The sequence below is a fragment of the Symphalangus syndactylus genome, chromosome 10 (assembly GCF_028878055.3).
Source record: "Symphalangus syndactylus isolate Jambi chromosome 10, NHGRI_mSymSyn1-v2.1_pri, whole genome shotgun sequence".
Taxonomy (NCBI): Eukaryota; Metazoa; Chordata; class Mammalia; order Primates; family Hylobatidae; genus Symphalangus; species Symphalangus syndactylus.
In genome coordinates this window covers 118,938,609-118,964,234 of record NC_072432.2, presented here as the reverse complement: position 1 = coordinate 118,964,234, position 25,626 = coordinate 118,938,609, and the positions used below count along the sequence as shown (strand labels likewise).

At 40.8% G+C, this 25,626-nt stretch overlaps 1 protein-coding gene across 7 annotated transcripts in view; it reads left to right on the top strand.

Annotated features, from left to right (window-relative positions):
- Positions 1-25,626, top strand: part of EBF2 (EBF transcription factor 2) — a 201,226-nt gene that overhangs the window by 115,609 nt on the left and 59,991 nt on the right. For all 7 annotated transcript variants that reach the window (XM_055295745.2, XM_055295749.2, XM_055295746.2 and 4 more), the window contains one exon: positions 21,416-21,497. In XM_055295745.2, the coding sequence (XP_055151720.1) occupies positions 21,416-21,497 (82 nt within the window). The remainder of the gene's footprint in view (positions 1-21,415; positions 21,498-25,626) is intronic.

The following is a 25,626-nucleotide window of genomic DNA, read 5'->3' as shown; positions in this document are numbered from 1 at the left end:
AGTCTGTAACTCTCATTCTCCATTGTTCTTCCCCAGTTCTCCCCCTTACTTTTTCCCTTCTGTTTTTCCCTCCTCTCTCGTCTGTCAACCTTAGCCCTTTCTACCACAATTCCACCATTTTCCCACTGATATCGGGATGTGAGCCAGGCCTGCGACCTCAGTGGTGGGGAAGTAGGTGTGTGGACAACAAGACTGTGAAGACTCAACCAGGATCAACATGACCTTCCTCACGTGTGTTTAGACGTCCCAAGGAGGGAGTCATTGTGGACCAAAGGATCCTGACTTACAAGGGAGATAGCATTTGTGTGTGCTCTGAAAGAGGAATAGAACTTAGAAGATTTTTTTTAAGCACACATGTTTATTAAGGAAGATTTCAAAAGTGGAAAAAAAAAGTACCCAATAGGAAGAAATGAAGGCACATAGTGAAAAAATCTTGAAATAGAGAAGCTCCTTAAAAACAGAATAAGCCCACAATAAAAGCCTCGTCAAGTGTCTGCTCTCAATAAGCATCGTACTAAGTGCTCTAAGTCACCATAGACCCTGACAAAATGTTTTCAGAAGGAAAAAATTTGCACTGATTACTTCTCTCTCTAACAGGAGTTGGATTAGGACAGTGTGTTTTAAACAAGCAAACTGTGGAACCAGGATGCCCTGTTCACATCCCGTCTCCACCATCTGGTAGCTGTGTGACCTTGTGCAAGTTCCTTAACCTCAGTTTCCTTGTCTGTGTAAGATAGGGATATTGATGCGATAATATCTCACAGGACTGTTGTGAGTATTTAAATGAATCAACATGAGCAGATCGCTGCTCAACACTCAGGAAGCGTTAGTTGTATTCTTCACTCTTATTAATTGTAATATTACTTTCCATTGAAATCTGTCTGCATAGTTCTTTTTGAACTGATTATAATAATATAATACAACTCCTGGTTATTGAGTGTGGAGATAGAGGCACCTCACTATGTCACTTAATACATGAGATGTCACTTAATACATGAGATTTTGTTTAATCCTCGAAAGCATTCTGCATGTTAGGGCCCTCCTGTGTAGCAAGTAGGAACTCTTTGCTGGTCTGTTGGTAGTTTGACCAAGCCTGGTCCACTTCCTGGTGGAAAGGGATGTCCTCTAGTTCCTTTCTTCTCTCCATCTCCCTGTTTTTTTTTTTTTTTTTTTTCATTTAAAAATCATTTTATTATTAATATCATTATCCCATGTAGCCTAGTGCCTGTCATGTATGAGGAATGTCGGTAAATACTCCATTTGAAGCTTCTTTGTACATATTTCCATTGCTAAATAAACTCTGAATTCACATAAAAAGTTAAACTTAATAACTCATATTTCCTTCTCTTGTAACAGGCACGTATTGGTAGAATATAAATATTCTTGGGCTCTGGCCTTGTTCTAAGTGAAGACAGTAATTGATCACATGGTACAGCTATTAACAATAAAACCAAGAAATTGTCAGCTGGCGTCCTGGCATGGACGAGTGCTGAGGTGGGAAACAGAAAATTCACATTTGGTTTCTGGGCCGAGTTGGGGCAGGAATGGTGGTGGGGAGAAGAGGACAGGGAATGAGTCAGATGGGAGCATATGAAAGATCTGCATGCGTTCTCTTGCTGTCTCTTGCGGCTAACCCAGATAAGTCTTAAGTTTATGAAGACCAGGTTGCTAAGAGGTTCTTCTCTTCCTGCAGTATGTGGAAATTCATCATGTGCATCTTAGATGCCAACAGTCTAAAGACAGTGGGTACATGTCTCAAGAATCCACACTAGCTATACTTCTGATTTTTTTTCAGTATGAATTCAACCTAAAGAAAAACTTTTACTCTTGCCAGATTCTAATTTATTCCTTTTCCCTTTTAATTAGGGGAAACCCATTTCTGACAGATTCTGAAAGTTTTGGCTACCTTTGTGTGGAGGATAGGAGAGGAGACAAGCCTTCTTCCTTATTTGATGGACTTTTTTATTATATATATATTTCTATTTTAATCAAGTGGAGTAAATACATTCTCGGCTTTTCCTGAGACAATGTGGGCCAGGTTTTATTCATGACAGGGCTTTCTTATTAGAGTTATGAAATCCTTGTAGAAAAGTAGGGGATTTCTCAGAGAAGTTTTTTAAAAAATGCAAAACTTGACACACTTTAATTATTTCTGCACTATAATAACAATATCATATAAACCCCACACTGTTTAGGACTTAAGTTCCAGCTGAGTACATTTTAGCCTGATATATACAAATAAGAGTGTTCTAAGGCCATAGCCAAGCCAATCACAGGACTCCTCTGCCATCCTCTCCCTTGTCCCCTCTTCTAACACTCAGAGGGAAGCTCCTGTGAGGTTTAATGTGCACCAGGAACTCCAGCAGGAGTTGCCCATCCTAGCAGAAAGGACCACATTATTTGGTGGTTTTAGGTTCTTTTGTGTTTTCAAGTTTCTATAGTGATAGAAGTTCTCTCTAGAGAGGAAATTTCCTGTTGGTCCTTGTATCAGCCAGGGTTCTCCAGAGAAAAGGACAGATAGGAAATGTATATACATCATGTATATCATATATAATATATGATATACATGATGTATAGATAATATATATAATATACACAATAGGTATTATATATAAATATGATATCTAGATATATAAATACATGATATCTAGATATATAAATACATGATATCTAGATATATGTGAGATAAGGAATTGGCTTATTGTGGGGTGGGGTGGGGTGGGGGCTGGCAAATCTGTAATTCATAAGACATGCCAGCAGGCTGGAAACCCTGGCAGAAGTCAACGCTCCAGTTTTGAGGCAGAATTTTTTTTCTCCAGGAAACCTCAGTTTTTGCTCTTGAGGCCTTCAACTGATTGGATGAGTCCCACCCACATTATCAAGGGTAATCCCTCTACTTAGAGTCAACCAATATATAGATGTACCTTCAGTGTAACACCTAGATTAGTGTTGGATTAAGTAACTGGGTGCTAGAACCCAGCCATGTTGACAAGAACTAACCATCACAGTCCTGAAACTCTCTTTCATCTGCGGAATCCTTGGACTTCTGAATCCTCTTGCTGGCCCAGAAAAGATCATGTGGACTTCCTCCTTCATTCCAGGGGGGTAATCTGATCTGTTGGAGATCCTTTGCTCAGACCTTCAGGGCAGTTTGGTGAATTTACATGGCCTCAAAGGTGATGAATAGAACTCTCGAATGTACTTTCAAAGTCTTGCTGAGAAATCAACTCCTGTCTGTGTTGAATGGTAGTAAAATCTCTTAGGAAAGAGCCTGGGAATGTGGAGAGGACTCATGCTTCTGGGAGTTTTTATGCCTGGACTTTGACAAAATGGAACATATGGAGGAATCAATGAGTGTCCTAGAGATGGGATCAATATGCAGACTTTCTGACTAAATGGACACCCTCAATACTGCACACTCTGAGTCAGAGAAGGTGACGCATAGAGACAAAGATACATCCACATTGTCAAAGTATAAAACCGATGTCCAGCTCACAGAGGCAAGAGTCTTCACCTTTCTGAGCTGTTTCCTTAGGGACTTGATCATCATCTCATCTAAGCAATAGTTTATTATTTCTTAGCCAACTTGGGAAGATTATTAGAAAGGTGGGGGTGAGAAGAGACACATCCCATGCCCGACACAATGTTTCCAAAATACCCTCTTTTCCCAATGGCACCAGTGAAAGTGGGGGAGCCAGCCTGCCTTGGATTCAGGGCCAGAGAATACACAGACACCCTGGACTTCTCAACCAGGCCACCATACGGCGAGAGCAACGAGATCTCCCTCCCATGTTGTATTGTGGCCCACTGGTACCTGGGGACACAGAGCCCTCACCTGGTGGTCGTGCTTCACGGTAGAAGGACTCATAGTTCTCTAGTTCCCTTAAGCCCTTCGAGCTGACCACGTGTTTGAGGCAAGACTCTTTAGAACACCTATTGGGACTTGGGGGCTGAGGGATAGCAAAGAAATAGACAAAAGGGGGCATATCAAGGAATTGGTTGGTACCTGCACATATCAGTTGCACTTCAGCAATATTTATAATCAGAGTCTGTGAATTTCCAAACCCAAATATAGGGATAGTCACATTTGCCCTTTAAAAAGCATTCCCCCACACAGGCTATAAGGGCTCTGCAAAAAACCTTCCTTTCTATTACGAAAATGAAAAACCTGAATGTTTTCTCCTTTGCCCCAGATCGGCTGTGAAGGGATTTGAGGCCCCACAGCCCATCGTGACTCACAGGCAGCTGCTCTGACCCGAAGTTTGCACAGACCTCTGAAGAGGACTGTCCAGAGGCTCGGCTGCCCGGTGATGAGGCCCCAAAGAGTGATTCTGTGTTCCTGGCAGTTGACACACACACATGCGTAGACACACATGCACGCACGCACTGCACAAAGGCAGCTGAAGTGCATTCACGAGGATTGGCCGAAGTGATGTGATGGTGGGTTGGGGGGTGACAGCATACACTCAGGAATTAGAGAAATGAAGGCTGACAAATGATAATTTCCTCGGAGCCCCCTCTGTAAGGTTTCAGGTGCTCTGTTGACACTTTGCTTTATGCCTGCATGATACACTCACTGTAAGGCACCTCAGGTTCTTGGTGGAACCCAAGACTCTTGGCCCATTGCCCTGGTTTTGTCCTCACAAGTCACTCGAATGACCCCTCTCAGCTCCTTCTGTGCACCCCGGGTTTTCTGAAGTTCTCAGGACTATTTAGGGATAAAATATGTCATAAGTATAACTCTTCAAAATTGCAAGAGTTACAAGGGAAAAGATATGTCAGAATTTCCAAAAAACAGAGAAGAATTTTCTCGGGACTGAGGTGAAATTACCACCAGGCTCCTGAGTGTAGTGCCCCGCTCGGTTCTATAATCCCAACAATAGGAAAATGACCAGGGTCACAGAGCTGCTGGGGAGCTGTGAGAACAGGACTGGCTTTTGAAACTCCTGTTAAGATTGTCTCCCCAGGGCCAAAGCAGGTTTTTCCAAAGCACCCAAAAACAGGTCTGGGAAAAGGCTCAGCCCTGTGTTAAAGAGTGAATTCCTTATTTTCTGTGCATCTGGTGTGTTTCTGGACACCAGTAGGTACAGTTGTAGCTATATAGGCCCTTTAAGTGTCACCTTGCGGCTCTGATATTCAGCATGTATGTTAAAGGCGCAGAAATAGCTAGACTTGCAATGTCTTGTGCCAAATCATATTTTTGCAAAAATCAAAATTCAGGTTTAGACGTCTGATCATCAAACCACAGAACTTCGGGATTAGTCATGCTAATGAAAGCCATTTGGCCCTGTTTTCTCTGCGAACAAAGCTATCTGTGTTGGTTCATTTAATCTAGCATATATCTGGCAATTATTGATATTAAATTGATTTAGTGTTTCCAAAGATGTTTCAGACACCAAACATAAAACTCCCAGTTTATTTTACAGCTGAATACAGAACATGAATTCCTTCCTGATGTAATCAGCTTTTCGTTTAACCCCTAAAGTGTAAGCATTGATCACTCCTTAACTTGACTTAATTACCATCCATCTCGCCCTCCTTCCATGTAATTTATTTTCTGGAAATAAACAGAACCCTGTGGGTGGAGGGTCACTTGCCTAAGCTCTGGGGAGGATCACTTTTACTGAGTAGGAAGACAATTGCTAAGTGTGTCGTGGTTACTTACCGGAGGCTGACTCTATGGTAGGAACATTAACAATATCTGCTATTTCACAGGAAAGTTCTAAAAGGTGTTTTAACTTGTTTCCCAAAGCACCTAAGTAATTCTCCCAGCATCTCTCAGAGGCATTACCCAATTTTACAGGGAAGATATGTGAGGGAACTTGTATGAGGGACGAGAGTAGGCAAGTGAGACACAGAGAGGTGAAAATATTGTCAGTAATATAAACTGTAATTGAACATGAGTGCCTTCCTCTTAAGTTTTATCCTCTAGGTCACACTGCCTCCTACATTACATTATCGGTATTAACATAAGCATGGGAGATTAATTTTATAGATCACATGAAAAGTAGATGACATTTATCTTCACTTTTCAATGCATCATCTCATTAGGAGAAGCATAAACATTCAGCCCAGGTTAAAAGAGTTAAGAACAAAATTAATCCGCTAACTGCTTTATCGTTAAAAAAATTCTCAAAGTCAATCGGCCTAGTTTTGTCTACTAAAAAAGGCTTTGTTATTGTTGTCTTGGGTTAGAAAATATTCCTAACAGAATAAGAAACTTCCAGATGAGGATAAATTGTGAAAAACCATGACCTGGCCCTCACTAGGCCCTTTGGTTGGATTCTATCAAACTTGAATAAAAAAATGCTCCTGTGCCCACGACCCTGGCTAACAAAGCAGGGAGATGGGAACACCTTTTGATCAGTTTAGAACTTGTATTGCAAAACGAAAAACAAAACAAAACAAAACTTGAAGCAGGCTTATCACTAGGAGTGATGAAATCTGCTTTTTTTATAGACATATATATGTGTATACGTTTACAAAAGAATCATTGCCTGGTTGTGTGTTCAGCATGATTTTGATGTGATCACCCTGGCAAGCTGAGAGATGGTAAAGAAAACAAAAATACCGGGCCTGATTTTTCAGGTTCTGTCTTAATTCAAGGCAGGGTTCTACCAGGAGTAATGGTGGAATTGTAGCTTCAATTTGGGTTGAATGAGGAGCTCATAAATTCTTACTCATGTATGAAACTAGATGATTTCCTTATTACGGTGTTGGGCCACAGGCCTCTCTGGGCCATTTCTGGGAGTGGTTATCCTGCCTATGGGCTTGCCAGGGAGAGCCTGTTGTCAGATCCCTGCACAGAGTGGCCTTTCTCCCAGCGCGGCTGGGGCGACTCCACAGTGCACCTTCCCAAGGGACCTGTGTCTGTCTCTTTCCCATGCTTCCGGACCCTGTCCTGCTGCTCACTTGAGTCCTGGCAACTCCCTGAGAAAGCAGAACAGGCTCTGTGGCCTCTGAGTGAAGGGCTGAGATGTTTTACTTCCAGGTCAGCTGCTGATTCTCCAAGGGATGCATTTTTTTTTTTTTCCTTTAGTAGTTGTATTCCATTATTCACTGTGTAGGGAGAAACCACAAACTTAACTCTAAACTCCAGGGTCAGAAAGAATCATGTCAGTAAAACGGTCTCTGGCTTTTGCAGATTATTGGATACTGAGCGTGTCAATTAGGCCTTTCCCCTATCGCCGATGTTAAAGCATTCGTCATTTATTTAATTCTCTGCCTCATTCCAAAAAGAGCTTGAGAAGGCTCATTTGGTTTATCAGCACTCCTTTCAAAGGCAGTAGAAGGTGACAGAGCCAGTGACACTGAAAGTTTCAACTTTTGGGGACTAGATGCATCTTTTATTTTTTTTGTGTTACCCTGCCTTTTACGATATATATGGATGTGAGTGTGTTGACTTAATAATGATATCTGTTCTGGCAGAGGAAATGGGTGGCTGAACTATTTTAAAGTTTAGCATCTATGTAGATATCTAAAAGCCCCACATTCTTTTCCTCAAGAAAGCTTTTCTTATTCGACTCATCCTTGTTATATGATCTTAAGTGAACGTACTGTGTAAAAACACATTTCTACTGCACCAGGCTTTGAGAATCAATGTCATTTGATGAAGGGTAGGAATAAGTACCTAAAATAAATGCTAATTTTTAGAAATTATGCAGATTTAGAAATGCAGCCATACAAAACATTGTGTAACACAAAACCAGGGTTTTTTTTTTTTGTTTTTTTGTTTTTTGTTTTTAAGGCAAAAACAGCCTCGTCAGTTTGGAAGTTATTTGGAAAGCTGAAGCTTGGGCTGGGCTCAGCCAAGCACTTTTGAAACTTCAACATAGACTCAGGTTCTGGTTTTCAGCAAAGCAGGGCTGATTTATGGGAGTCCCATGAATCTGCCGCATTTACATTGAGCCTTTCTTTGAACCTGGAGTGAGAAATCCTAGTGACTCCAAATGGGATGGGAGATTTCATGCCTAACCTCCATTTTTGAAACAAGGTGGCTCAGTTTCACCTTGTTCCAAGAATCCAGCATATTTCTGAGCAACAGTGTGATATGGCATGGGAAGAAAGATTAGAAATTCCAGGTGCAGAGAAGCAGTGCCCAGGGGCTGCGCCTGTTCTCAATGGGAACGTGCTCAGGTCTGGTGTAAGCTCTGGTTCTCCCATGAGACTTTTCGTTTGAGCAGCAATATTTTAAAGAGAAAATGAAAGAAGAGATTCTGGACATCTACTTAGGAGTAGGTAATGTCCTCTGCAAGACAACCAGAGTTAGCACAAAATGCAATGGTGTTACAAGGAATAAAGAAACGTGAAACAGATAACATTCTCTTGTATATTTAAAAGAAAGATTTCATTTTTGGTACTAAGATGTGGAAACCTCCAAAAAGTTGATAATTCCCATAGAGTTAATAGAGGCTTTAGGATCAATAAAGTTTGAATGACGAAAAGAACAAATAACTGATTCCTGATTCCTGGAACCTTGTATAGATATAGGGGTTGGGTAGAGCTTAGACCGATGTGATCATTGTCTGCTCTGTTGACTACACTCTGGAATATTATTAGCCTTATCTGAATGCCTTTTGTATCAAATTCTTGACCTGATTTTTGTCCCAGTTTCTCTTTTATATCATCTAGGTTTAGTTCTTCTTTAAGGAAAAAAAAAAAAAGTTAAAAAAATTCTAATGAAAGTCGGCTGACTCTACTATGAGTAATATAAGAAAATCTGTTTTGCTTAGGGAATGACAGATTATTGAAATACCTGGTTTTATATTTTTATGTGGGTTTGGCAAATGCATCTGAAAGTGGCTAATATGATACCTGATCCAGTGTTAATAGCCAATGATAATTCCATATGTACCAACTGCTACCTGTTAGCCTACACGTGCTGTCTTTTTTCCTTTTTTTGGCACAAAGGTTATATGAACTGTAAATGTGGATCTTCATGGCTGAAGTGGAGGCAAGCCACCATAGTTTTAAAATGAAATCGAGCCTAGCTGTAATTACCATCTCGGTTTCTCTATTTCAGTCATCCCTTCTTCCCAACTTACTGCCCCGCCCCCCACCCCCCCAACCAACTTTTAGGTAGCACATAATAAAAGCGTACTACATCATTCAGAATTTGGAAACTTGGGAGAGAGCAAAGATAGGTGAGAAAGGAGGAGGCAGAGAGACTGAATCACAAGAATAAACTAGAAGTGAGGTGAATGGAGGAAAATCCTCCCGCCAAAATATAAAATTAGAGAAATTTCCTGGCATGTGTATATTGGGTGAAAAAAAAAATCCATTAGCCAAAGTGCAGTTTCATTAACTAACTGCTTTACACCTTATTGCTTAAATGCCACCAAATTTCTTTCTCCCTCATAGCTGATTAGGAATTACTCAAAAGCTAACTAACTCTGCGTGGGTCACAATCGCTTTCTCTCCACCTGCTCTCACTAGTACATAGTTTGAAATTGGTAGGCAAAGCTGAAGAAAATAGCCAAACAAAACACAACCCCAAACCCAACTTCAGCAAAACTTCTTGCCTGTCAATAGGTAGGACTTGCTTGAAGGACCTGCCTAGCTCTTTCTGACTCTCAATTCTGCTCTAGTCTCAGGCCAGTGCTTTATGGAGGAAGTGGTGAAAGCCTCCATTTCACCCTGTGAGTTTAACCATTAAGCACTTTCTTGCTTTATAAAAACAGACGTGCACATGTTCCTGACTACAGAGAAACCAGGCCTCCTATTATAACCACTCAAAACGGGATATGAGGAATCTGAAAGAAAAGCATAATACTTTCAAATGATTTTTCTTGAAAGGTGAGGATATTATTAAAGATTTCCATGACCCTTTGTGTATTCTTTTGAGAGAAAATAATTTTGGCCTCTTATTAGTCTTATTATTCCAGCTTTTGTCATGTTCCTTCGAGAAACTACTAGAAACACAGAAAGCTCTTTTTCCTTGAGGCTTAAAAAAAAAAAATTCCTGAACCATTTAATCTCTTTAGATGGATACTGATACAAAAGCTATGGTTTGGCGTATAAAAACTCTCCAAAAGTGTTCTGTTTCCAAACTACCCAAGTAGTAACATTGCTTAACTCTGAAAACCTGTGACAGCCTTTTCCAGGTGCTTTCAAAATATTTTTTGCACTTGAGTTAGTCGTTGCAATAGATAGCCCCAGGAGGTTGCTGTCCCGGGTTCTCCTTCCAGATAAGGAGAAGAGAAGGCAGCTCACACCGTCTTTCAGGGAAGAAGCAGAAACAGTGCACCTGGCATCTGCTCCCGGCTTTGGCCAACAGCCTCCGAGGTGCTGGTGTACTTTTCAACTTTCTCAACTCCCAAGCTAGCTTATCTTGTAGCTTTGTTTAAAAAAAATTTTTTTTTGGCTGCCTGGTATTGAGAAGGTGTGTTTAGTACAGTAACGAGCCTGGGAAAATGGTTTCCATTCTTCAGAAGTTTCTATTTATAGACTCGCTATAAAAAAACTGAATTAATGGAAAGCTAGACACATTTCAAATGGCTTCATCTTTTTGACTTAATCTTTTGGCCACTGATAGTATAGTGAAGGCCACTGAAGTTAGCTGAGTGGAAGGGCCAGGGAGCTCTCTATTTGCTCTAAAATTATATTTCTCCTCTCTTTGAAGGTTGACTAACTTCTCCTTGCCAGAACATGCATTTCCCACTTTCTTTCTGGAGTCTTCCTCAACTTGCATGACCGCTAAGCTTCCCTTGCCCTTCCAGATTCCCACCCCGCTCTGAATTTTCTAACAAGTGACCTACCCAAACCTTGAGCTCTCCTGATCCTGGTTTATTTTTGGGAGTCAAGATGAAGCTTGATCCTCGGTTGGAAAACTCTATAGTTTTCACATTTTTCAGTGCACAGATGCATAATTTTCTTTGAGACTCCACTCTCCAGCATTAAAGAGGGACCCTTCATTGTAATAATTACCGAATGGATACAGTCCTAATGGAACTTAATTGTTTCCACTAGATGGATCTCGGGTGTTTTTGGCAGCCAAAATGAAAATGATTCCAAATACCATCAAAGGAGCTTATAAGCACCTAGCATGCACAGAGTGTTTTGATATACAGTAGAGTGTTAATATCATTATCTCTCCTAATACAACATACGGTTACTTTAATCCTTTCCCGCCTCTGTGATCTTGGAAGATCCGACAGATAGAAGGCAAAGAATAAAACATTATATACAAGGAGACAAAGGGAGAATTAGTCCCCATCCTCTGGATATGATTTTTTTTTGATTGTTTGAATGTTGGCTTCAAATATGTACCTTTATCAATACTGACTTCTGTATCTTCCACTCTAGTTTGAGTTTGTATGCGACATCAAACATACCTTTTCACACATGTTCTTTCCAGATTTTTTTTAACACTTACTTAGCAGTTTATAGAAGGAAGTGAATGATCTCCTCAAGCTGCTTACAAATTAAAAAAAAATCTGTGCTTATTAATTATGCAGGATTAGTCTAATTATAATTCAGCAAATTAATTAGCGACAGAAGGTGTTCTGAAACATTGGAGTACATTTGCATGTTAAATGGAGAGGCTAGTCTGTAATATATGTAAATTTATGCATGGCTTCATAGTTTAATTTAAAAATTTGCAGCTGCATATGGTATGGGAGCAGGTGAAAAGTCAGTTTTAGTTTAATGATGCTAACAAACATTGGATGGTGTCCTGTCTTAGCAAGAGAATGCACTCATGTCTGCTAATCTATGAATCTGTCTTAAGAATATAACGTTACATAGATGCACAATCTCAAGGTCATTGAAGAGTGAACCCATAGGTACGATAGGTAGAAAGCTGAAAATTGCAGAGAAAAAATGATGCCAGGAGAAGCCCACACTCTGAACTTTGTCCGGCACTTTCTCCAACGTTGCATGTTGCGTCATTCCGCCTTAGTTCAGGGAAAGTAATGCTCCAGCCTGGGTAAATAGGGGTATCTGTTTGTCTCACTGGTATCTGTTCTGGCAGGTGTGGAATAGTTGTCCAACCTTGATTCCCTTTCCAAATCTCCACATTTGCACTCCATTTCAATTTCCTGGAGTAGTGGGAAAGTTATTACCGAGTTATGAATTAATGGTAGGGTAGAGAGTTTTACACATTGGCCTCAACCATCTGGCAAAACAGTAAAACCAGCGGACCAGGCAGCAGCAAAGGGCTCTGGGTGTAATTGGTGTTCACTGCTCAGCCTAGCATAGATGAGCTCTGCTAGGAGGGCAGAGAATGGGAGGGGGAGGGGAAGGATGGGGAAGGAAGGATGGGGAAGGGGTGCTGAGGAAATGGGACGGTGAGGACCCATTAAGCTGATGGTTGACTAATAACTTCATTTCTCTCCTTCACCCGAGAGTCATGGTACTGGAAAGGGAAATAGATTTGTATTCTGATTCTAAAGTCTCACGGAAAGATTTTTTTCTCAAGGAAGTCCGTAATATGATTCAGTTTTGCTGAGTTCTTTTTTCTTTTCTGGATGAGAAGACAGAGGAAAGGATAAGGGCAAAGAAGAGGACATGGGTTGTTTCTTTTATTAAAAAGGAAAAGATGGAAACTTGTGCTTTGCAAAGAGCCCTCCAAAGACATTTTATGAGAACAATTAGAATTACAAACATGTTCTTAGTGTGGGTTTCATTCCAATTCAAGCCCAAAGAGTTCAATTATTATTTTCATTAATGGTGTCAGATTTTTATCCGAGTGCAAAAACAAGGACTTTTCCTTAGAGATTTTTTTCCCTGTGAGCCTCATGGTGTTGAGGAATAGAATTCAGGAGAATGAAGATGCGTCTGAATATAGAAGGGGGAAAAACAGAAAAAACCCAAAACCACAAACACACAAAAACCTCCCAACATCTAACCCCAGGTCCTCAGAAACTGTAGTTACCAATCAGAAATAAGTGGAGAATCAAATTGGCCCCTTGTTTTTGCACTTCAGTGGCCGTTTACAGTCAACTGCTTGCCACTTGGGCTATGGGAGACGTTCCCTTCAGAGGAAATCATGAAATTCCTTTGAAATGAAGTCTATCGGTATGGAGTCAGGGAGTCAGATTTACATAGTGGGGGAAGTAGCTCCTTCCTGATGTCTAAATGAATGCAGCAGATTCTACTCAGAAGGCAGTGTGTTGAGTAATGAAGGAGCTCTTGCCAAACTGAAATGCCACTTCCAGGGACTTGAGCATGGAATAGAAAGTGACTCGATGGGGCCTGTTGCCAGTCAGAAGCCAGCATATTGTGTGGGTAGCTCTGAATTCTTTTGCTGGCCGGAGTTTACTGAAAACAGGAATGAGGACTCCCATCCACCATTTTTTGTGTTTTTGTTGTCGTTTTCTCCCCTACGGTCTGTGAGAGTGGATTAATTACATCATGTGTGGTTTTTTTTTTCCTTTTACTATCTCTCTCTTAAAAATTAAGGGAAGTTCTTCCAGTATAGTACATATTAATACTGGAGAGATAAGCAGGGCAGAGAGGACCAGACTTAAATTTGTGACAACTCCTTCTGGAATAATTTTGTTTGGAAAATGGGCTGTTTCAAAATGTGGTGGGGGAGAAAGGGGCAATACATGGGAAGGGATCCATACATATGTGTAGCAAATGGTGAAGAAGCAGACTTACTTTGTACCAGGCATTTACCCAAACACTTTGCATGAATAACTAGTCCTCACTATTGGCCTTGAAAGGAGTTTTTCTGTTGTTGTTGTTTTTGGGTTTTTTTTTTTTTTTTTTTTTTTGAGATAGAGTCTCACTCTGTAGCCCAGGCTGGAGTGCAGTGGCAAGATCTTGGCTCACTACAACTTCCGCCTCCCAGGCTCAAGTGATTCTCGTGTCTCAGCCTGCCAAGTTGCTAGGATTACAGGTGTGCACCACCACACCTGGCTAATTTTTGTATATTTAGTAGAGACTGGGTTTTACCATGTTGACTAGGCTGGTCTCAATCTCCTATCTCAAGTGATCAGCCTGCCTCAGCCCCCAAAGTGCTAGGATTACAGATGTGAGCCACTGTGCCTGGCCATAAGGTCTTTAATTGTTACTGAAAGTCCCTAATTTTTACAGTAAAAATTAAATGATCATCATTGCCACTGTAGAAGCTGTGAAATCACGTGGGCTTGGTATGGACACCCCAATTAGCTGCCACATATTGGACTGAAATTATCTGCTACCAAAGGCATTAGCTTGCTGGTCTATTTAAAAATCTCCATCATGGAGATCCTGCTCTGTCCCTTGGGTAAATGCTTCCAAAATTTACCCTTGGTGACTTGATTCCCAAAAAATGTTTTCCAAGATTTAATTCAACTTCTTTCGTTCCACGTTCGATTTTCAGCTTTTTCCCTCCCATCGTCTTGATGGACAAATGGCCCTGAATCTTCCTCATGTACTTGAGTAATCTTTTTTTTTTTTTTTTTTCAAAAGGCTGAAGCTATTTGGGCTATGCCATCTTTGGACAATTTGGGTTCTTGAGAAGTTTTGTTTTCTGAATATCTGATTTATTTATCTTTTCCTTTGCGTCCTCTAAAATAGTCACAGAACTTCTAGAGAGTGCACTCCCTGATAGGAATAGTAGACATTTTTATTTGTTTGCTTGTTTTGTTTTGCAACATGAAGGACTCCATTCTCATTCCAGCAGAAGAGGAAGAAAATGACAGGATCCCCCATGTGGATCAGTAAGGCAGTTGTCCCATGAAACAGTGCCGTGTGGCAACATGTTCAGCCTTTTTTTTTTTTTTTTTTCCCAAAGCTTGGCCAAGCTCCCACCAGACCAGCATTTTGCTAAGAGTCAGACAGACTACTTCCACTCTTATTTTTTATGCTTACTAGCTGTTTTACCTTGGGCAAATCATTTAACCTTTCTGAATCTTGTTTATCTCCTCTGTAAGGTGGGGATGTTAATTTTCCTCCTCCCAAAGTTGAGAAGATTACATGAAATCATACCTTTCAAATAACATAAGCTTAATGAATATAGGCTATTATTAATTATAACTATTATTTCATCGTAATCTTTTAGGCAAGAGGAATTTGAGAAGTTGAGTGTAGTTGGAAATAAGAAAATTTATTGCTTAAAACATTTCTGTAAAGTTAAATTTTTCAGATCTGAAATGGCCTTTTATTGAAATAATCTGGGTGAACAAGCCTTAATGTAATCCCTGCCTTAGGAATGTCTGTGGAGATTAAAGATTCTATACCTCTTCTGTTCATGAGTTTATTTTTAGTTTGAGGGATTGTTTAAATGGATTTGATAGAACATCAGCTTACAAAAATGAGTTTAAACGTCATTTCGTTTAAGCCTAAAGAAGCCAGTAAGTCAAAACTATTAAGTCATCTTTCCTTTCCATGAATCTTCTTGGGCTTTTGTGCTAGCCATCATCTTGCCAAGCAGATCTCAAATACTAAACCAAGTGTTCTCAGATGCGTCATCACCAAGTTACTGTAGGGTGTAACAAGAGCCCATTGGGAGCTTGACCTCCTGGAGTCTTTTCATTCTTGTGGACTTTAGTCAGAGTCTTCACAAGATCTTAAAAGCTTCAGGGCCCTTTGTAGCCTGGGCTGACACCTCAACAACCAATAGATGTATGCAGGGCACTTCATCTCCAGGCCAAGGCAGCGTCCCACTGCTAACCTTCACCTTCCTTAGGGCTGCCTGGGTGTAGACTCTGCTGGGGGATCTTGAAGGAGGAAAGAATGTTCTCTGTTGTTGGAGGGATCAAAGAAGATATTCCAGTTAAGATCTAGATTACAACTGGAACACCATCGTTGAGATTTTCTCTGGTCTCAAGTGGAAAGCAATCACTCACGAGTTTTCCTACCACACAAAGCTGAGTGAGTTGCTATGAGGGCCGTTCTCAGAGTGGGAAAATGAACTCATGGGTGTGGCCACCCAGTAGTCTTCTCAGTCTGGTGTGAGAGCTTCAATTGCCTAATCCCCCAAAGGATGTAAACTTGTGGAGAGGATCCTGGAAGAAGAGAGGCAACTGCCCATTCCTTTCAAATGTGATTCTATGACCCAGCCTATCCCTGTATTGCATAGTTCTCAGAAATGGTATGAGAGTGTTTTAAGGGAAATGGGCTATCTCCTTTTCAGAGGCATGCACAAACAGTGAAACTCAATTGTATTTTAATTTATTGGGCTAAAAACAAGGAGGTTTACCAGCTAATTCAGACAGAAAGTGTCTTCTGCAAAATCAATGAACACACGTGGTTAAGTCCCTATGTGGTTTGTAAGGCCATATCAACTGTATGGTTGACTTAGCCTTTAGTGACCTAGCCTGATTATGTGACCATCATGGCAGAGAAAGAGAACCAGATACAGCATCCCCTCTCTTGGTCTTTGGAGAGTCTGGGGTGTTCTCATCTCTGTGATGTATAAAATGTGGCCATTATCGTAGCAGAAGTTGTTTCCAGGGTAGGCAGAATTAGATTCTTTTTTAAGGGAGTAAGGAACTAAGTTTTCAAAGTGAAAGGCATTTTGCATATTATTTTGTATACAGTGAGACTCTGTATAATGGTAGCTGTTAGCTACTACTAAGTTCACATTCCTTCTATGTGAATTCCCTTTTATCTTTTTTTTTTTTTCTGAGGGGGTCTCACTTTGTCACCAGGCTGGAATACAGTGGCATGATCTCAGCTCACTGTAACCTCCGCCTCCCAGGTTCAAGCGATTCTCCTGCCTCAGCTTCCTGAGTAGCTGGGACTACAGGTGCATGCCACCACTCCCAGCTGATTTTTGTACTTCTAGTAGAGACGGGGCTTCACCACGTTTGTCAGGATGGTCTCGATCTCTTGATCTCATGATACTCCCACCTCAGCCTCCCAAAGTGCTGGGATTACAAGAGTGAGCCACCACGCCTGGCCTTATGGACGTTTTTTGTGTTAAAAATTTTAAGGAGGGACTAGATCTTGTATTCCAATTTGGAGGTAAATCGAATGGCCTCTTTCATAAATCCTGGAGAAATATTGTGCTGGGTTTTGTGATAGACCATTGGTGAGAATTCCAGAGTCTGGCAAGAATATTAAGTAGTTACCTTTCCTGCGATTTCAAGCCTCCTGTCCCCACCATGGAACCTTAACTCTGCACTGTATTTGTGCATCTAGTTTGAGATGGGTGTGATGGTGGAAGACATGTGGAAGCCACCTACACACTTTTACTATATTCTTGAATAGTACAGGATATTCTAATATTCTAGAGATTGGAGAGGAGGGTATTTAGTAATAGATTCAGGGGTCTCCAGACTCATTTCAGAATCTGGAGAAACGTATTTGAATAGTTTGGTTGGGGGATCCTTGGGGCCAAGGACTTTGCTTGCCACTGTGCCTGAACTTTCTGGCATACAAAGCACAATACATATTGATCAAATGAGTAAATAAATGAATTCAGCAGTTTTCAATATTAAGCATTTAGTTCCATGTTTCCATATGTCTATCTTTGACTACTGATTTCAACTTGGGACACTGCCGTGTCTTCAAGAAGCCAGAATCTTTCACTTTTTTTTTTCTCCTGATTTATTCTTCCTGTTACGTGTGCGTGTGCCACTTTTAGACCATTTTGAAGTGTTTTTTTTAATAACAGGTGTATTGAGATATAACTTACATATTACAAAGGGCACTCAAAGTGTATAATGCGATGGTTTCTAGTATATTCACCCAGCTGTCTGTGCAGCAATCTTCGCAGTGTCATTGGTGCAGGAAACCTGCAATGCCACATGGAGCTTGTTGCCGCAAAGATCTAGGCTCCAGTCCTTGTGTTCACCACTTACAAGCTTGTGATCTTTGGCAAGTTTCTTAAATTCTTGAGGCCTTCGTTTTTCCCAGCCGTAGGATGATTCGTCACCCATGGGGTTGTTGTGAAAATGAAATACAGTATTGTGTATTGGGCAGAGAGTGGCTACTCAGCAAACTGTGTTTCCCTCCACTCCGTGACCCCTGTACCCTTCAGCTGCTGGACCGTGCAGGATGGTTAAAGGTTACGTAGGTGGCTCTGATCTGTGATACTTCTGAAGTACCCTCCCTGCCTCAGAAGCAGAGAGAAAGGGTCCTAAAGGGACAGTGCAACTCACCCAACAATCTGCCCATCAGCCTCAGGGCACCGCCAACTCTGGGCACGGCGTCACCCTGGATGTCCTATTTCCCCACTTATTTATTTTTCACAGTTTTATCTCAGTGGGTTTGACCTACCTCTCAGAAAGCCTCACTCCCACCTCTGCCACACCCACTCAGATTTCAATAAGTCGTGGTCTCTTGTTTTCAGTGGTTTCTTTCCCCACTGTAACCCTTTTTGGAAGGAAGGTTCTCAACTCTGTACATTTTTCTTTGCAGTCATAAAATATTAATGTTAGAAAGAACCCTAGAGATTCCATTCAACTCCTTTGTTAAGAGACAGTAAATGTGAGGTAACTTGGTCCTGTGGTCAGTTGGTAGCCACAGGTCAAGGCTAACCCGTGGGGCATTCCCAGTGGAACTGTAGGGTAAAGGAATGCTCTGGTACATTCTCCTGCCCCACCGACCTAGGGACCGGATTGCCATCTGAAGGTCTGAGTTGACGTGTTGACTCCTCTTTCCGATCCTCTTCATCCGTAACACGAGGATAAATCTGTGATTGTTAGTGTTCGCTCTTGAAGAATGGGATCAGAAGCTTTGTCGTGTGCAGCATGCTCCGTGGTTATGATATTTACGTCGTCAACATTGTTTGGAGAAAGTGGAAATAGACTTCATCCTGATAATCGGCACATTTGGTCTGACTCTCCTAATTTATTTGGGTTTCCCGTTTCTTAGTGGAGAGGGCTGACATTTTCCAGGCAGCTCTGGCTTCAGGAGGGATCTAGACCCAGGGGATTTGGAGAGAATTTGTTCCCTGTAAGTTACCCCGTGGCTAAATGGATGGTATGATTAGTGAAGGTTTTGTATCAAGAGCCTGAGCATGGTGGATGGAGAGGGTGAAGGGTGGAGAACCAGAAGACACCAGTTAAAGGAAGAGGAAAAAAAATGGAGATGTCAGTAAGCCCCAGAATTTCTTTTAATTAATTTTTAGATCCATATATTAAAAAAATCCAGGCCGTAATTTCTGGTGCAAGCCATTTAGAAGTAGCAATACCTTCTTTTAGAAGATATTATATAATGCAAGAGAACTTTCTGCCTCTTTCTGTCTTCTGTCACTTACCTCCCTCTTCCTCCTCCCACTTAACCTCTCCTTCTCCTTCGTGAACCCAGTGTTAAGTCCTCAGAGTGCACGGGGCTGTGTAGGTTACAAACTCAGCCCCCCAGACAAGCAAAGAGTCAAACTAGGTGTTTTCCATCCAAATCACTGTTAAGGGTCCTAATTTAAAATGAATAAAGCCTTTCAGCAGGCTCCATGGTTCCCTAAATCAATTTGATTTTATGTAAACATTTATCTCTTTTGCACTTTTCCACCTACCACACCATTCATATAATAATGCCTTCATGAACATTAATGTTTTCACCAGATACATTTTGGAGCGGGGAGTCGGGGTAGTCTAACACACACAGAACGCATTACAAGGAGCCCAGTTGTGGTAAAACTTTCCAGAAATCAAGGACTAAATGAGAAAAAGCACTCCATTTGGGTTTAGTAGGGGAAAAATGTAAGTCGTAAATTGCTGCTGGGAGTGGTTGAGGGCCAGTGCAGGGTGCAGCGGAGGCTATTGTTCAGAAACACACACAAGTGGGAGAAGGCAATATTTGCGTGCATTGTGAGTGTCCGTGGCTGGCTCTGCTACGAGTGTACAAACGGAGGGGATGTTTACCCTTCAAGAAATACAATGTTTGAATTCTGATCAATCTTTACTTACATAAAAGCAATTCTTTCTAACGCACTCTGATGACCCGGGCAGAGATGCCAATGCCATTCAGAAAGCAGCGGCAGGTTGTGAATTTGAACACTGTGGTCGGACAGCCACGCACAACATTTTCTCTGCCTTATCCTTCCGCAGGTCTCTTCCATAAAGACCCCAACACCTCCGGGGCACAGGAAGCAAAGCCCAACCTCCTACCCACCCTATAAAAGATTGAAAGAGAGAAGTGAAAAGCAGATGTTATAAAATCATGAAAAAAATATTTAGCTGTTGCTTTCAAATTCACACTCAACCTTATTCATGGGAGCATGTGGCCAAATATTTCTAGCAAACAGAGTAAAAGAGCCTCAAACACAGAAAATACTCTGAAGAGCCAATTCCCCTTCTTTCCTCCTTTATCATTTACTGTTTATCTCCTCATCAGTTTTTTAAAGTGATAAATACATTTAATTGGAGAGCTATGTAATTCTTTTGTGTGATTGTTAAACAAAAAATAAAAATCAGAACGTCGCAATGAGAACATTTCACCAACCATTGCTTTAGAATAGAATTTTCGGAAGCATTGTTGATTTCTACTTATTTTTGTTTGTAAATCCTGAGGAAAATGTATATCTTTTCCTTTAAAGTTCTAATTCAAGACATGGATGTGAGAGTTCTGAAGGGACTTTGGGACTGCGGTAAAATTTCGTTGTCATAGTAACAGAAAGGGAAATAGGCCTAGCTCACCTGGGACTTTAACACTGCAAAAGCTGGATTTTTTTTTTTTTTTTTTTTTTAAGGAAAAGGACTCTGCAAGTGAAATAAATGAAAAACTTACTGTATTTTGAAACAAATTTTCAAACATTAACTAGGTGAATTGCCGGAAAGGCCACTTCTGCCATTTTTCTTGGTTAACGTAGTTGCCTGATGAAAGATGCCCAATTTTAAAATTGCACAGATAGGCCATTTAAGAGAGAATATTGGCTTCAAGAAATATGTATGACAAATGCTAACCTCAGACCATGATTCTGTGCTTTCATGTTTCTCTGAATAACCTATACGTGATCTGAGAGGACATTCACACTTCTTATTAATCATAAAAACTCTGGTGTATACCTGCACCGATGGACTTTGTCTTTGGATGATAACATACTGTTTTCTGATTTTGTAAACATTGGTTGAATATATCAGGCCACCTTCACATATGAGCATAAAGGTGTCTGGGGCCGGTGGAGAGCCACACAGACGAGACGCCCTGGGATTCTGGGGCCAGGTCCTGCCATTTTTAACCCTGGAGCAAGACTTTCTGTACAGCAGGGGTCACTGCTGCATTTGAAGCCTTTTAAAAAAATTTTTCCAGAACGAGTGCTCTACAAACTCCGGGGGCCACTGTACAAACCAAAGCCCACCTTGTGAACCGCTTAACAATCCCCCACAGTGACGGGGAAGCGGGTGCTGGGTCTTGAGATTGAAAACATCCAAATTTGCAAATTACAGAGGGTCAGCAGTGTTCCTTCACAGGCAAGGCAGGTTGAAATTCCCCAGATCTGAAATATAATCGCTTTCAAATCAAATCTAATGGAATGCAGCTATATTCTCCCTTAAAAAATGTTTACTGAAAAATGTAACACATCGCTTTCTCTTCACAGATTCTTTTTAAAATTTTTCCTCAAGTGCAATCAGAATTGTTTGAAAACAGCAGGAAACCCAAGGGACATGAGACGGTTTCAGGTAAGGGGCCCTGCAGATCTTTCCTGTTAAATAAGTCGTCCTGTTTTCTCTCTCCTTCTCACTCTTTTTATTTTCTTTTTCTTTAAAAATTATTATTCACTGCTACTGCTAACAATACAAAAGATAATGGTAAACGATGACCCTCAGCCACTAGCATTGAGTGTTTAAGCTCTTGTAGTGTTTAAGCTTTCTGCCCCCATTGCCAAAGCCCTACGGAGAGAGGTACCAACCGGTGCTGGAGATTTGATTTTCAGCCCTCCGGCTGCCCACTGCACACACAGCTGCCCACAGCAGGAACCGTGTTCTTGATATTCAGCCACCTTGGGATTTTTCAGAGCAGCTTCTCTGTATTTTCTGCAAGCAACAGCTCCTGTCTTCCCTTTTCCACCGATTAACTATTCAGTGGTCTCTCTCTGAGCCTTCTGGAAGGCAGCAGCCCAAGCAGCGTGGTCACTTTAAGATCGCAGCGTGACAACAAGACCCACGGGACGGTGACCCAGCTGCCTGGCAGTTAAATCTGCCACCGGTTTCATCACCCTTGCCACTGATGTACTGAGGAGACGAGCTAATAAAAACAGCGAGGCAAAGTGTATCAGGCTGGAGACGAAAGCAAGAGCAGCTCCTCTCGGCCCCCTTCCTTGAGCTTTGAAGGACCCATATTCAATTCACCAAATGGCTTTCCTGCCACTCACACCCCGTGCTAGATATGTGGCACCTCCTTTTCCATAGAAAAATTAAAAACATGTTAAACGATAGTATGCAAGCTTGAGACTTCAAAAAGTAAATCCTCGCAGCCATGAGAGAGATGGGGAACCTTAGCCTCATGTTTCGGCTGAGACAAGTGAGGTTCCAGAAGGTTAAATAACTTGCCCCTAATCACAGTAAGTAGGTGGTAAAGCCCGGAGCCAGGAGCTGGGAGGATTTGTTTGATCAAACTCTTGACAGCACACTGTGGGCATGAGACACGTTGAAGCTGCTAGGTTTATCTTTTGCTGTTGTCTTCTTGAAATTCTGAATAATTTTTTTTTTTGAGACAGGGTCTCACTCTGTCACCCAGGCTGGAGAGCAGTGTGATCTTGGCTCACTGCAAACTCTGCCTCCTGGGCTCAAGGGATTCTCATGCCTCACCCTCCTGAGTAGCTAGGACTGCAGGTGTGCACCATCATGCCCTGCTAATTTTTGTAGTTTTTGGTAGAGATGGGGTTTTGCCATGTTGCCCAGGTTGGTCTCGAACTCCTGACCTCAGGTGATCCACCCGCCTAGGCTTCTCAATGTGCTGGGGTTACAGGTGTGAGCTACCGCATCCGACGCTGAATAATTTTTGAACAAGGAATGTAACATTCATTTTTTATTCAACCCTACAAATTATGTAGCTGGCCCTGCTGGAGAGCTTCTGTGGTTAGGTCACAACTACACAGATGTTTAGGAGCAGAGCCATTCAAGAGTTAACAGGGAAGATGGCCAAACACAAGACTACTGAGAGTTACTTTGAAAAAAAATCTAGTATTATTATTTTTTAACCCCATCATGGCTGTCAATCTTGCTGTGACAGGAACATTTTTCGTTATAATATTTAACACTATTACCAGCCTCCCTTTAAAAAGTTGAAGAGTTCTCTCTTGGGCAGGCTGTTTCCCTGCCTTTTTTTTTTTTTTTTTTTTTGAGATGGAGTCTCACTCTGTCACTCAGGCTGGAGTGCAATGGTGTGATCTTGGCTCACTGCAACCTCCGCCTCCTGGGTTCAAGCAATTCTCCTGCCTCACCCTCCTGAGTAGCTGGGACTACAGGCACATGCCACGTTGCCCGGCTAATTTTTGTATTTTTAGTAGAGACGAGGTTTTGCCACGTTGGCCAGGCTGGTCTCAAACTCCAGACCTCAAGTGATCTGTCCGCCTCTGCCTTCTAAAGTGCTGGGATTACAGGTGTGAGCCACTGCTCCTGGCCCTACTTTCTTTATTTCAAACAGAAATAAAATCAGCCTTCTTGGGGGATCAAACAGGAATCTTGTGCATGGTGGAAGTTCACTGTGCACAGTATTCCAAATAAAAATGTAAATTATTTCAGTCCAAAGAAGAGTAAAATTCAAAAGAATTCCAAAGTGCCTCCATGACCAAAGCTTAGCTTTATTTCTGGAAGATATAGAGGCAGAGAAAAGAGAGTTGGCAATTTGGATTTTTATTCCATTTTTTTTTAATTCCTATTTTCTACCAGCACTTTCAAAGAGATTTAAATTTGAGAATTTGAGGATACTGTTGTAAATGTGAAGAGGCTTCTATTGTAGGAGAATGCCTTGTCATTTTCTTTCTCCCAAAGTTTAGAAATATATTCACAAAGCAAATGCATGCTAATATTTCCTCTACTTCTTCAGTTATTTACTGAAGTGGAGTTTTCATGGTGCCTGAGTTTTTCACTGGCATAGAATAAATATTGTTGATCTCAAAATGATATAGAATTCTCATCCTATGTGAAAGTATTTGACTTTTGCAAAGACAAGGGCAAAAAGAATTGTTTAGACTTTGTGGGTTCTCTGATTGTCTTATTTCAAGGGTAGAGCTAAAGTCAACTGGTGATTTGTTTGCATTTTTTATTGAGATAAAATTCATAAAACATACAATTCACCATTTTAACCATTTAAAAGTGTAGAGTCCAGTGGTTTTTAGTACATTCACAGTGTTGTACAACCAGCACCACTATCTAATTCCAGAACCTTTCTATCACCCCAAGAAGAAATCTCATGTCTCCCAGTTCCTGTTTCTCCCCATTCACTGGCAACCACTAAGCTACTTTCTGTCTCTATGGGTTTGTCTATTCTGGAAATTTAACATAAATAGAATCATACAATATGTGGCTTTTTGTGTCTGTTTTTTTTCTGTTAGCATAATGTTTTTAAAGTTCATCTATGTGACGGCATGTATCAATACATCATTCCTTTTTACAGCTGAATATTCCATTGTATGGATATATCACATTTTTAAATTCATTAGTCAGTTAGTAGACATTTGGATTGTCTCTACTTTTTGGCTATTACAATGACACTGTTAATATTTGTGTACAGTTTCACTGTGTGAACATATGTTTTTAAATCTCTTGGGTATGCAACTAAGAAAAGAATTTCTGGGTCATATGGTAATTGTTTCTTTAAGTTTTTGAGGAACTGCCAAACTCTTTTCCATAGTGGTTGCACCATTTTACATTTCCACTGGTAATGTGTGAAGGTATCAATTCCTCGCCAACACTTGTGATTTTCTGTTTTAAAAAAATTCAAGTCATCCTATGGGTGTGAAGAGGTATCTCATTGTGATTTTGATTTGCATTTCCTTAATGATTAGTGATTTTGAGCATCTTTTCATGTGCTTATTGCTCATTTGTATATCTTCTTTGGGGAAGTGTCTATTTAAATCCTTTGCCCATTTTGTAGTTGCATTATTTGGCATTTTATTGTCGAGCTGTAAGAGTTCTTTATATATTCAGGATACTGGCTCCTTCTCAAACATGTGATTGGAAAATATTTCCTCCTATTCCATGAGTTGTCATTCACTTTCTTGATAGTGTCCTTTGGTGCACAAAAGAATTGGCAATTTTTATACTGTACTTAGATTCTACTAAGAATATAACCTTCAATGACGGCTCTTTCTTATAGAGAAGCTTATTATGAAGACAGGCTTAGCAATATGCTATCATAGTCAAGAAACTTAGTTCAGGTTCCAAATATGAAACAAAACCAGAGAGAGTGCATACTCATGGTGGTGTGACAGTCATCTGAATGAATGGTGACTTTCAGAAATTCCTAGAGTATGTATCTCACTCAGAAGGACAAAGATAGTCATTTAAAGCCATATACACAATTCCTTCAATTGTCTACTTTTGTGATATGATCAAACATAAATTTAATATGAAGGATTCTTTCATGAGGATTTGATCGGAATGGAATAGAAATATGAAACATTTCTAACCAAATCCTGAACTCAGTTAAAACTCTCCCCGCCTCCTTCCCTTACCCCCAAACACTGGTGGAACCTGGATTCTTTTTACAAAAATCATCCAATCAGACCAAAATTGTTACATCAAGATTATTTTCAAGCTTGAACTAATCCTCTCTTTAATTTCATTCAAGTCCTAAGTATTATAG